Below are 13,459 nucleotides of genomic sequence, written 5' to 3' on the forward strand. Positions count from 1 at the left end.
TCAGACTCCTCACATTATCTCATTGCCACATTAGAAGACTTGAGTTGTGGTGTGGCTAAAATTAACAGGTTTAAAAGATTCTCAGTTGGAAAAAGTAGTTAGAAAAAGCTACTAATTGCAAGTTGCATAATCAAATAGAATTATGATTATACAGAGGAAGCATGCTGTGCTTTCTGTACAAATTCAACTCCTTCCCTAAGCCAAAGAGGCTGAAGGATGGGAAGCCTGTGGGTAAATTCCAGTGCGGACAGGGAAATAAAAACAGCACTCCAGCTGGAAGAAATTTCTTCCTACAAAATAAATCACACTGAAAAGCTAAGATGCCCAGAGAACAGAAAATAAAATTGTGCAGATTCTTTTCCATCTCGCAACATAAAAGGCGAACACAACTTAAAGGCCTTGACTCTGCAGTTGCTTGCACAGAGACTAGGTGGAACACTGCGCCTTGGTCCTGCAGTTGACCACAATACAGTACTGACTCCACAGTGCTGTCTGAAAACACCTCAGGCAGGCACTACGAACAAGAAAGCCTTTCCTGGGAAATTGATGCAAAATGTTCACAGAAAAATTCTGAAGTGTCTCAAAGTCAGGAGAGTATTAAAGAACTGGAATCCAGTTTTTCAATTATCATAAATATACGATAACTGAAAATGTAATATGTACCAACTTACTGAATAGATTAACAACTATAATCTTGTTTAAAGTTTTTGCGGTACAACCAAAAAACTCTGCTTTATACTATGAAATACTACCCAAATTGCATTGCATAAGCCACACTTTTCAAAGGTCCAAGAGCCTGGAGCAGAAACTATTCTAGTATTCTCTCACACAATTTTATCAATCTCTTCCTCCAAAATGGGCAGATTTATTTTCTTCAGAATCTGCACATCCCACCCACCCTAAGCACAAAATTTTACTCACACTTCTTAATCTAACCAAAAACTTACAAGGGTTTTAACACAGAAACAACAAAAATAGTCATGCACTCTCTGGGTACTTTAATTTCTTTCCAGATTTAGCACTGCCTTTACTTTCATACTATGGGAAATCTGTAACACCATGACTGGCTTTCTGCCAACAAAATGCAAACAAAACATACCAAAGAGGGATTTTTTTGCTCTCACATGCCTATCTTCAAGCCAAGAGTAAGATCAAGAAGTAGTCAGGATTACAGTTATTTGATAACAAAAATAAGCCTGGACCAAAGGGCCTGGACATAGTCACATTCTTACAGGTCTGTGTCTGAAAGAGTCAACTTCAAACACTAAACTGCTTTCGCTTAATGCCCAACTAAATGTTTACTTAAAAAAAAAAACAAACAGACAAAACTTCTACACAAATAAAGTTATACTGCTTTCATAATAAAAATCACTCAACTCATGCCGGCTGATAGTATAATTATCACTGAAATACTCAAATTCTTGCATCTATAAGGACTAAATTTTAAGCTATAATGAATTCAAGCAGCGTCTTTAAAGAAGTGAAGAGTTTCTGAAGAACTAGCAATTGAAGTAATTTGAAGGTATGGTGCTTAAAGCCATTGAGGTTTTGCCTTGGGTTAAAACTACTGACAGCGCTAGCAGCACACACCCTGCTTCAAAAGAAACTGGAAAGCAATATTAGAATATCTCAGTAAGTCTTCTATAGGTAATTTACTTCAGATGTCACATCTCTCCTTCTTTGCATCTTTTTGGCTTCTGGAATTCTGTAGAACAAACTGCACCTAATACATTCTCTGAGCCCAAAAGAAGCATGACTTCAGAATAAAGCTAACCTTGTGAATGTGTAGTGTATAGCACTCCACAGGTTTAGTTTCAGTAGAAACAAGTTGATTCAAGAGTTAGTCAATTAAGAGTATGAGTTAATCAGGCAGCACATTCCCCCAGTTCCACTTTTACAGTTCTGTAGTGAACAGCCTATATAAGAACACTCTTTGCAAGTCAAAGCTAAAATGTTCACTATTTTTCCACAGGCTTCTGATACAAACAGAGTGTAACTTCTAAATGAGTAGAGACCAATACCTCTAGGAACTGTGGAAGCAGCAGTTTGCAGCAGAACTCCTTCTTGTTCTAAACATATATATATATAAGTATTAGTATAACATTAGTTAAAAATGAGATACGACTAAAACGTAACACAATAACACTAAGCCGTGAAAACAAAGCACAAAGGCCCTTTCCACATTATGAAAATCAATTGAAGCTTCCAGCCATCAACTTTCCTCTAAGGAAGACCACCTACTTTTTAAAAACAAAGAACAACAGCAACAAACAATAAAAATAAACAAAAGAGCCACACCCAAAAGCACCACTTCAATAAAACCAACTTTAAGAAGTTTGTATATTTTTTATAACAGTATAATAAACTCTTGCAGCACTGTAGAGCTCAGAATCCAAGTCTGGCTACAACTGTTCTTAGTAAGATTTTTGAAAAGTGGTACTGGTGTGAACAACAATCTGTTTTTTTGCTTGGTTGCAATTTTGGGGTTTTCCATTTGTTTTGTCTTTCAGAGAAAGCACATGGAGAGTGTAGTAACTCACAGTGCACTAAATGATATACAAGTAAAGTTTCAGGCTGATTCTACAAGCTGCATCACGACAGCAGTGTCACAGGTACCTCCACACCAAGTTATCTGATTTGAATTACAGTTATCTTGAAATAGAACTCACTACAGTAAATACTCTCATGTTATCAGATAACTTTGATTATTCATCAAAAAATTCTTACAGCCTACGCATACAATGACTACTGCAGTCTGAACAGTACATGATAGTTAAGTCCTGCAGGGAATTACAGTACCTTTATTGACATTTTCCACACCTGTAGAGAGAACAGCTATTCAAAGCCAGATACCAAGCTGTAAAGCATAGGCAGGCTACCCATTTAAATTCTTCAATGCATAATGTTCACAACTGATGGAGGATTACTGCATACTAAAAAATAAATATATAAATATGCTACTTACGAAAGTAGATTAAACATTAGAAAAAAGCCCTTAGGCCAGAACAGTCGCAAGTTAGCTTACATTAACTACACAAACTGACCACATTTTCTTAAGATACTCAGTTTACAAATTCTCCAACTTGGTGTAAGTTTTGCAAAGCAACTACAAAACAGATGAAAACACAGGACTAATTTAATACTGTTACCTAACTTCAGGAAGCTGTAACATGATAACTCTGAAGACTGAAGGCTCTTTGAAGATACCAAGTGTTCCTGCTCACATAATACAAAGACAGTGGACCTTCAGAGTGGCTACTTAAGGTTTATTAAGAAACACAATCCTTAAGTTTTATTGCTTTTAGTGGAACACCAATGTGCAGAACTCAGTGAGAACCAAGGGCAAGAGAACTTCAGAAAAACTTCTAAAACATACTATGGTACACTAGAAAGAAGGATGCTACTCTTACACTTTGCAAATCTGAACAAAGAACACCTGAATATTGTAACTGAACTTAAATTACCTACCATACATCTTATTTTCCTATCCAGACTCTTAAAAGATCCTTCAATTTCTTGCATTTTTTTCATCAGTGGAGACTGCATTTCTTTCAGATTCTTCAGTTCTTCTCTGGCCTGGTCTCGGATTTGTTTCACTTCCTCGTGCTGCTTACGAACAGTTTCATATTCCTTGGAAAAGTTGCAAGTAAAATAATTAAAGACTTCTGTCTTCCTTTCCAGTATTTTATACTGCTTTAACATTTTATGTAATTGAACACAGGTTTTAAGAGAAAAATCTCATTCAGAAACTAGTATTAGCGTGACTACTTAAGTAATCCTCCTGTTATTACTATCCGCAGAAGATACAGAGATCATTCAATCCCCACTGAACAGGGCACACATTTAGTGGTTCTCAAGTAACAGACAATGGAAGTAGAAGAAGATATGACCAACAACTTTGCCTTTAAACCCATCTTGGATCAGCATGGAAAAAGTAATTTAGCCCCTTCTGTCTATACTTTGAGCATTACTTAGGCAGAAGTCCTCAAGCTAAGGAGCAAGAAACCACAGAAAACTTCAGGAGAAAGAAAAGGAAGAAGTTAGACGGATCAGAGCTAGGAACAGCTATAACACTGAAGTAAACTGAAGGGGAGAAGGGAAGAACAAAACTTTTGGGAAGAAAAAAAAACACACACACGCAAATCCTCCACCATACACTACAATAACAAGTCACTATCAATGGAGCCCTGAATCATTCCAAGCTTTAAAACAAAAAAAAAGGGATGGCCTGCAAGCTCCATCCATTTTGCACTATCTATCCCTGTACTGGGTTAACATAACAAGGCTTTGGTAGCAGAATGTGGGGGGGAGGGCTGTAGAATCCTGCAGACACCAAAACCAGTGCAGGAAGAGGGCAGGAGGTGCAGCAGAGCAGCAGTTCCCCTGCGGCCTGTGAAGGGAGAGGCCCCTGGTGGAGCAGGCTGTCCCCCTGCAGCCCACGGGTCCCACATGGAGCAGATCTCCACGCTGCAGCCCATGGGTGGAGGAGCCCCCGGTGGAGCAGGTGGATGTGGCCTGGAGAAGGCTGCGGCCCATGGAGAGCCCCCGCAGGAGCAGGCCCCGGGCCGGAGCTGCAGCCCGTGGAGAGGAGCCCCCGCAGGAGCAGGGGCTCTGGGGGGAGCTGCCGCCCATACTGAAGCAGTCAATTCCTGAAGGACTGACTTGATGGTACAGACCCATATTGGATTGGTTATTGAAGAACTGCAGCCTGTGGGAAGCCCACATAAAATCAATTCAGGAAGGACGGCATCCTGTGGGAGGGACACCAGGCTGGAGCAGGGAAGACAGTGAGGAGGAAGGAGTGGCAGAGACAAAGTGTTAAGTCCTGACCACAACCCCCATTCCCCTGAGCTGCTCAGGAAGAGGGAGGAAAAGTATTTTTAGTTTGCTTGTAGTTTCTCACTGCTCTCGTCTGTTAGCAACAGGCAATAAATTACATTAATCTCTCTACACTGAGTTTGCTTTGCCTGTGATGGTGAGTGATCTCCCTGTTCTTATCTCAATCCATGAGCCTTTTTTCACCATATTTTCTTCACCTTTTGTTTTTAGGAGGAGTGAGAGAGCTGTGTGATTGAGTTAGCTGCCCATCAGTTTGAAACCAACACAGCCACTTTTTCCTAGTTAGTAATTTAATCACCACACTTGTAAACATAAAAATAATCACAAATATATCTATTTAGGCTACTCTGTCAAAATTCTTTCTTTATAATATCTTTTCTTATAAAGCAGAAAAGCATTTGAAGAAAGATGTGATAATCCAATTTAAGATTAAGAAACCCCTTCAACATGACATAGTTTTAGTATTGCAGTTGTAAGAAAAACATGTCAGGTAGGAGACACACTGAAAATAAAATAAAATTAAAACTTACCACCCAAGGTCTTTTTCTCTCAAGCATCTCAATTAGGTCTAGATGGCGCTTGCGTTCATGGTATCTCTCGACATCTTGTTTGTATCGTTCAACCCTCTGTTTCATTTTCTCCAATGAGTTACTTTTGTCTTTGCATAAATTCTGTAAGAATAAACATTTCATAATTTACAGCATCTACTCTATGAAAACACTTTTCAGAAATTATCCATACTTGGACCCCTTGCTACAAGAAGGACATCGAGGTACTAGAGTGTGTCCAAAGGAGGGCAACAAAGCTGCTAAAGGGTCTAGAGAACAAGTTTTACGAGGAGCAGCTGAGGGAGTTGGGGTTGTTTAGCCTGCAGAAGAGGAGGCTCAGGGGAAACTTTATCGCGCTCTACAGTTACCTTACAGAAGGCTATAGCAAGGTGGGGGTTGGTCTCTCCTTCTCCTAAGCACCAAGTGGTAAGACAAGAGGAAAAGGCCTTAAGTTGCACCAGGGGAGGTCTAGGTTGGATATTAGGAAAAATTTCGTCGCTGAAAGGGCTGTGAAGCATTGGAATAGGCTGCCCAGGGAAATGGTTGAGTCACCATCCCTGGAGGTCTTCGAAAACCATGTAGATGTGGTGCTTAGGGATGTGGTTTAATGGTGGATTTGGCAGTGCCAGGTTAAAGGCTGCACCATCTAAAGATGATCTTAGAGGTCTTTTCCAATCTAAACAATTCCATGATTCTACAAATAACTATGCAGAAATTTAACGTTACAGAGGACATTCTAGTACAGCAGTAATTACAGAAGTGGTTCTGGTTCTTAATCCAATCAGAAGAGCTGTCCAGCTTTTTCAAGTAACTATATCACACACTTTGCTGCTTAAATTCAGTTTGTTTTCACAGAATCTTAACATGAATAAAACCTTTTAAAATAAATAAATAAATAAAAGAATTTCATCCCTACAGCTCATGGACTGATTAATCTAGAAGTTTCTAAACAACCATGACTGATTTTGCTAAATACAAGTTGTAAAAATACTTCTGAAAGGTCTCGTACAGATCTGTAACAGAAATATTAAGGTTGGTATTTGACTGTAGTACATATGAATGGAAATGCATGCGTTTGCACAAATATAAGAAACAGCAGAACAAAGAATTAAAATGGCCTGCACTGGTAACAAGAGTCACTGTTCCCAGAACAGTGCTCCCACGACACCATTCCCAGCAGTAACATCTCTGTAGAGATTACAAAGCCGGCCCGCTGGCAAGTTCATAGCACAGGTGAGTGTCAGGGAAAGATCCTGCATGCTAACAAAAGGACAGCAACAAGGTTGCAGCATACTGCTTGCAATTATCTTCTTTTCTTTTAGTATGTGACTATTCCAAACCAGGAAAAAGAAGTCTTTTAATTTATGGAATATTTTTCCATATATTCCATATTTCAAAATAATTTATGGAAAGCAAGATAAAAGCAAAGGAACGCCTCCTAACAGTTGACAACTCGTAAAGGGCAAAAAAAAGATATGTTCAGATAGCAGTTACTGCCAGTAAAGAATCACAGGAAAGTTATGAGGATGTGATAGAAGGCATCTGTTATACTCTGTCCAGAACACTTGCACCCATGTGTCTTAGTGCTTGCAAGCTGGAGAATGAATGAGATCTGAGAGAAGATATGTGCTATTGGGCAAAATCTACTTACCACAACTTCATAAACAAACAGCATGTAAGAACTCACATAAAATTTTATTATGTAAATTCTCTGTCTGTACAATGTGCATGTTTACCTCTAGTTCTCTTTCTTTTTCTCTGAAGTTTTTCAGTTCACAGTGAAATTTGTACATTTCTGGAGGACCAATGGATTTTTCAGTGGCTTCAAGCAATTCAACCTTACTCAGTCTTGCAAATTCTCCAACTCTGTCCTATAAAATAAAGGAGCTTTAACAATACAGTTTTAGTTGGAATAGTGTAGGACAGTAATACTGGATTTAAACAGTCACACAAACATCACCTGACATACAGCTCTTTGATAGTTCTGACATGATTAAGCATAGGACATGACAGTTCTGACATGATTAAGCATAGGACAACCACCTCTGGAAAAGGCAACCCAACTCTTTAATATTTGTAAAATTTCATACAAGGTTTTCCTGGAGCTGTTCTGGCATGATTTGAGCTTAAACCTTAGCTCTTGGCTTTTTCAGCAGCTCTTGAGGGCATCTGTTGAGGACAGAGGTTAGTTCATTGTTTCTGAATTGGCTATCATTTTTCTGAATGAGCCAGCTCAGTTCAGAGAATTTACTTTTTTCAGCCTTTCTTCATGAATGCACTTCTCCTTGAAGAGGATAATAAATGCATGACTGGCTAGGCTCATGATCCCCATGAGCTGGAAAGGTCTTCAGAAACAACCCACCATAAATTTTTTTTAAGGGTGTAACTGTGACCCAACATAGCTATCTGCACAGAAACCCTAACCTTCCCAAGCATGGATTCAGCTATCAAAGCAGCATCTGACATTCACTAGTCTTCTCCTTCCTTCATGAGCTATTTTCCATCAGGATAATTTTATTTTTTACAAAATTTGATTCTGTATACCTTTAAGTCCTACCTTATGCTTAAGAAACTGTTTGAGCCACTGGAGTTGATAAGAAGGCTCTAGCAGCAGTCTCTGTTGCAACTACAAGATCATTTAACAGGGCTACTTCCTGGATCTCGGAGAGAGAAATCCAGACAACTCTTTGCCTTCGCTTGCCAATTACAGGATCTAGTGATGAGGAACTGACTGGATATAACTAAGAAAAGCACATGCAGACAATGACTGGGGAAGGCAGGGATGCAGGAACCAGGGATGCAGGAACCATATCTAAAGGCATAGAGATGGTGCTAGATCTCAAGACCTTATTTAGATAAATTTCCCTACAGATTTGTTGCAGCATTAGTGGCAGGACAGAGAGATAATACTGATAGCATTGCTACCCAAACAACATCAGCAGCTTCCCTTTCAGTCTCAACAGACAGCATGTACAAAACTGTCCAGTTAAGAAACCCTAAAGGCCACAAAGTTCCTTTCTTCTTTCAAGATCCCACCAGTACGGCTACGTTCCCACACACATCCTTTGTGTGGTCCCATTAAATTGCTGAAATGACGTAGGATTTGGAAATAAACTACAAAACCCTCTGACTGAAACTGCATTACCTCTCAAAATTCTTTCATACCTGAGGAAGAAACTGGCACAAATTGTCCACCTGGATGTTTAAGGCTGCGATCTGTTCCTCTACTGTTTTCAGAGTTGCTGGTTTTCTGTTGATAAACCATGCTGATGTGTTGTTCACCACTTGAATTTCACGTGTGATAATGATATTGTCAGGTGTCTTAGACCTGATTAATAAAAAAAAGTATTTACGTTTTTTGAGAGTATACAAGGGTCACCAGATGTCAGAATACATAAGTATCAAATAAGTTTTTAACATGGTAACTAAAATATTTAAAAACTGAACAGCAGCAGAGACAGATTCAGATTGTTTCATTTTGTAATGTACAATATTTTAATGATGAATGAATCCAACCATGTCTCCTGTGCAACACTGATAACATCACAAATATCTGCAAATCTTAACTCAGACATAGCTATTTATATGTATGGTATATTCTTGATGAATGCATGAATCATTTAAAAGTTGTTACACATGAAGTAGTTTATATATAAAAGTATTTTTAATTTGAAAGAGGAAGCTTTAAACTTGGTATGCAGGAGCTGTACCAGCAACAAGTTCTTAAAGTTAAAAACATTCATGTACAGAACTCAATAAGAACTCAATCAATAAGCTGTGTATACATATTCCACCTGAAAATATGAGCAACCTCATACTGAGTGAAAAATAATAATTTCTTTTTCTGCTTTTAAAGAACAGTAAAAACACATCAATTGCCCACAATTTACTTTATATACAATTTGATCAAGGTGTCCAACTTTTATACAAATTAAGGATCTAAATCATTTTATTAGCTCTACATTCTATTTAGTTTAAGCACAGATCAGGTTAAGGCTTATCAAGACAACCTGTGTTATGGCACTGCTACTGCAGTTTCAAGTTAAGATCTCTACCCAAAAGCAGCTACTGAGGAACTCTGTAAGGACAGGGCTAAACTAAAGAGAAACTAAATACTGGAACCATGTAGTACTAACCCTGTAACCGTAAAATAAATGCAAGTTACTAACCTAATTTTACAGACTAACTCCAAATGGTATTTCAGTTTCTCTGTCTTGTATAAGCTTACCTAGAAGACTATATTACCTAGAGTTAGTCAGATCTACTTTTTTTTTTGCCTTCAGTAACATTTGCAGTAAGAATGCAGAGGAACCCCTCACGTCAGGGGTATCAGTACAAGAAAGCAAAGACAGAACTTTTTTTTTTTTAGTTTAGACTCTAACTTTTTTTTATCCTTTTTAAATATACACATCAATCTTTTTCCATGTATTCTTTTTGCACCAAGACAAGGTAAAACACTTCAGAAAGTGAAATCAGGACAAACTATTGCTGCTTTTTTTTTTTTTTTTTGAGTGATTTTTTAAAAACTTAAAATTGTGAAGTTCGGGGGAAACAACAACAAAGAAAAAACAAATCACCAGCTTAAAGAAAGATCTCTGTACACTCCGTACAGATTTTGTTCTACAATTTTTTGAGCAACTGTGTGGGGAAATAATCCAATTAAAAGTGAATAAGAAAATATAATTTTACTACTTACAGTTCAATTTCTACCACACCTTTCAGGCACCCCTGCTTTACAAAGAGACTAACCTACAAAATGAATTACAGAAATTATTATTGCAAAATAACTCTGTATTAAGATGTCATCTCTTACAAAAATACATATTTGTATTATCGAGTTGCAGTAATTGTGTATTTTATTGAAAACTGACAATAACAACAAAGTATTATTTTATCTGTCTACTACCCTGGAATAAAGGAAGATGGTATTAACTTCCTCATTAACTAGCAGCATTAGAACTTCCTCCACAGATTAACAGTTTCTCATCAATTTTAACTAAAAAGTTCATACTCAGTGGGTAATAGTATATTAACATGAAAATACCATCCAGGCAATTTCCATACTTAAGATTTTCTCAAGACAGAGCTGTAATCACAGAATATGTACAATCATTTAGGTAACTAGATTTAGAGCTCCAAAGAGCTACCGAAATATGTTCCACCTAATCAGAATACCCATGGAAATAAAAGCAAAGGCTTAAAAAAAAAAAAAAAAAAAAAAAAAGAGACTACACAAATATACTTCCTCCTATAATATCACTATATAATCTTTTGGGAACAAAAAACAATAGATGCAATGAAAAGAAACTATTAGCACAACCCAAAATCATTTAAGTCATTACATTAAGTCATAGATTAATGGCTGCATGCCTATATAAAAACTCTCAGTCACATCAAGAATATGTTATTTCTGTGGGTGGCATTTTCCTACGCCACTGTGGAAGCCTAGACATCTTCAGATGCAACATTTAGTCTACTCTAGGTTCTTGCACAAATCAGGTGTTTCCATTTGATAATTCAGACAAAACAAGTAGTTGTGTAGTTAAGTAGTCGTGTAGTTAAGTAGTCGTGTAGTTAAGTAGTCGTTAAGGTATGGCCACCACTTTGATAAAAGCCTTTGTCCCTGGAGCAGGCTATTCTACAATTCCCACACCTTATATTCTTACAAAATAAAGCAAATCAAGAAAAACATATCATCCATCCCTCCCCCTGGATAAGGCTCTCGATAAGATTCACATTAAACATGAAAATTAAGAAAGTTTATAGTCACCTTGTCAGCTCGCCCTATGAAAGAAGGTTTTCCAGCTAGTCCCAGACAGATGGCACAAACAATGCTTGACTTTCCTGTTCCATTAGCACCTACAATCATGTTCAAGTTGGGGCCTGGATGTACTTCACAGATGTCATAAGTTCTGGAAAACACAGTATTTTCTTGAACATCATACACAACAAGTCACCTCAAAACCACTTTTTGACTATATTAAATATGACAGATTATGATTTTATCAAATCTAGACTCATTCCTCAACCATTACCATCAACCATTAAACCTCACGAGTGAAAACTGGCACTCCATTAAAACACTTCGGAATAAGTTCTTACCTGCCAGAGCATTTACAACAGCATTCTTCACAACAAATGGTTATAAAGAATGAAATCCAGACAAACATACAAAAAGAGAAACGACAATTCCCGTTGACTTTGCTAGGACTTCATATTATCTGACATTAAAACCAACCACACACAAACAAAAGACAGACACAAACAAGAGACCACAGTGAGTTCAGTCAAGTCTGTTGAATTTGATGCCAGTTGCCGCCTGCACTGCGGTAACAGGAGATTCAAGTCTAAACCATATGATGCAAATGGGTTTTGAGCTCTGCAGGAAGTCTGTGGATTCCGTGGTACCTCATACTCATAGGCTGGACATTGTGCACTAGCGTGTTACTTACAAGAACACGAAACGTTAGCCTAGAATCAGTGATTTATACTTTTTAACTCGTATCAGACATTAGCTTTCAGCATGTGCACACAGAACGCTTAGTAATAGTAACCACAGAAAAAATACCAAGGCCTAGCATGTAAATTCAGGCAAACTAATAACACTGGTATAACCCGAAACACCGTATGTTTATAATAAACCCCACTGTTTGTTGTTTTGTTCACACACTGCACCAGGCAGAGAGGGAGTTGGTGGGCACCAACACCAAAAAAATAAACTCAAGTCTTAACAATAGGACAATCCGTGTACTACTGGAAAAGAACGTATTTGAGTGCCTAATCCTGAGACTTAAAACAAAGGTGTTTTAGGTTCATTGGCCTGCGATTTATGCTAACCAAAGCTGCCTGCAAGGCTAACGAGAACCTATCAGCACACTAGCCACAAGTGAATATATATATATTATATATATATGTAATATATATATATATATATATATATATTCACCAAGGGGCGAGGAGAGCCCAAAGCCCAAGCAGCGGGCCGGGATCAAGGCGCCGTCTTCCCAGACGCGGAGCCTCCCGCCGCCGTCCCCTCACGGCTCAACGGCCGGCCCAACGGCCCCCCCCGCAGCCGTTAAACCGCCGCGGGAGGCGATGAACCCTCCCCCCCCACCCCCGACCTCTGTCGCCGCTCTGTCACGACAGCCGGGCGGGCGGCGCGCGCCCGGCGCCCACTCACAGGAAGTTCTCCATTAAGATCCTGACGATGGAGCCCTCCATGAAGCGGGGCCGCTGCCTGGCGGCCCGCGGCGCTCCGGCGGAGCCCAGTTGCGAGGCGCCCGCGCCCCAGCCCCCTCGCACCGCCAGCGCCGCCATCTTGGGACGCGGCCCCGCGCGCCTCGCTTTCCTTGGCGGGCGGGGAACGAGAGCCGGGGCTGTCGCCCTAGGGCAAGGGGAGCGCTCATTGGTGGAGTAAGCCGCCGCGAGGCCTCTCATTGGTCCGCAGCGCGTCGGGTTGGTGCCTATTGGCTGGGAGGGAACGGGGCGGTACAAGGGGGCTCTTCCCCGAGTGCTTTCGCCTTCAGAGAAGGAGGGGAGGGGGCGGGGCGATGGTAAGCCCCACCCACCCGCGCTGCCCGCGCTTTCTCGCCGCGCGCCCGCAAGATGGCGGCACAGCCGGACGGCCGCGGGGCAGCCTCCGGTCGTGGGTGGGGGCCGCGGGGCCGGGCTTTGGCAGGCAGTGAGGCCGCTCAGCGCCGATGGAGGGCGGAGACAAAATAAAATAAAATAACAATTAAAATTAAAAAAATAAAAATAAAAAATGAAATAAAAATAAAATAAAAATAAATAAATAAAATAAAAAAAATAAATATAAAAAATAAATAAATAAAATAAAAAATAAAATAAAAAATAAAATAAAACTTGTGCTCGTGGAACTGGGTAGACAAATCAGAGCACCGATACACGGGTTGTCAGTGAAGCTGACCTGCCTACCCCAGGATGAGGGGGAGCGACTCGGCAACCCGCAGGACTCTCCGTCAGGTTCATAACCAGAAGGGCCGGTATATAAGCAGAACGAACAGCAGCACACGCTAGTAATATGCCATGTGGCTGGGGAAGGATAACAAAAT

At 39.7% G+C, this 13,459-nt stretch overlaps 1 protein-coding gene across 6 annotated transcripts in view; it reads right to left on the reverse strand.

Annotated features, from left to right (window-relative positions):
- SMC5 (structural maintenance of chromosomes 5) overlaps positions 1–12,743 on the reverse strand; it is a 49,506-nt gene extending 36,763 nt beyond the window's left edge. For 3 of the 6 annotated variants that reach the window (XM_035558549.2, XM_050716128.1, XM_035558548.2), the window contains exons 1-8: positions 12,568–12,743; positions 11,158–11,299; positions 10,084–10,136; positions 8,553–8,715; positions 7,124–7,258; positions 5,370–5,510; positions 3,469–3,630; positions 2,022–2,069 (exon numbers count right to left, since the gene is read on the reverse strand). In XM_035558549.2, the coding sequence (XP_035414442.1) occupies positions 2,022–2,069; positions 3,469–3,630; positions 5,370–5,510; positions 7,124–7,258; positions 8,553–8,715; positions 10,084–10,136; positions 11,158–11,299; positions 12,568–12,704 (981 nt within the window). In that variant the 5' untranslated portion in view covers positions 12,705–12,743. The remainder of the gene's footprint in view (positions 1–2,021; positions 2,070–3,468; positions 3,631–5,369; positions 5,511–7,123; positions 7,259–8,552; positions 8,716–10,083; positions 10,137–11,157; positions 11,300–12,567) is intronic. The other 3 variants (XM_035558551.2, XM_035558550.2, XM_035558552.2) reach the window with 1 other exon arrangement.
- Between the last annotated feature and the right edge of the window lie 716 nt (positions 12,744–13,459).

This window comes from Cygnus atratus, chromosome Z (genome assembly GCF_013377495.2).
Source record: "Cygnus atratus isolate AKBS03 ecotype Queensland, Australia chromosome Z, CAtr_DNAZoo_HiC_assembly, whole genome shotgun sequence".
Classification (NCBI taxonomy): Eukaryota; Metazoa; Chordata; class Aves; order Anseriformes; family Anatidae; genus Cygnus; species Cygnus atratus.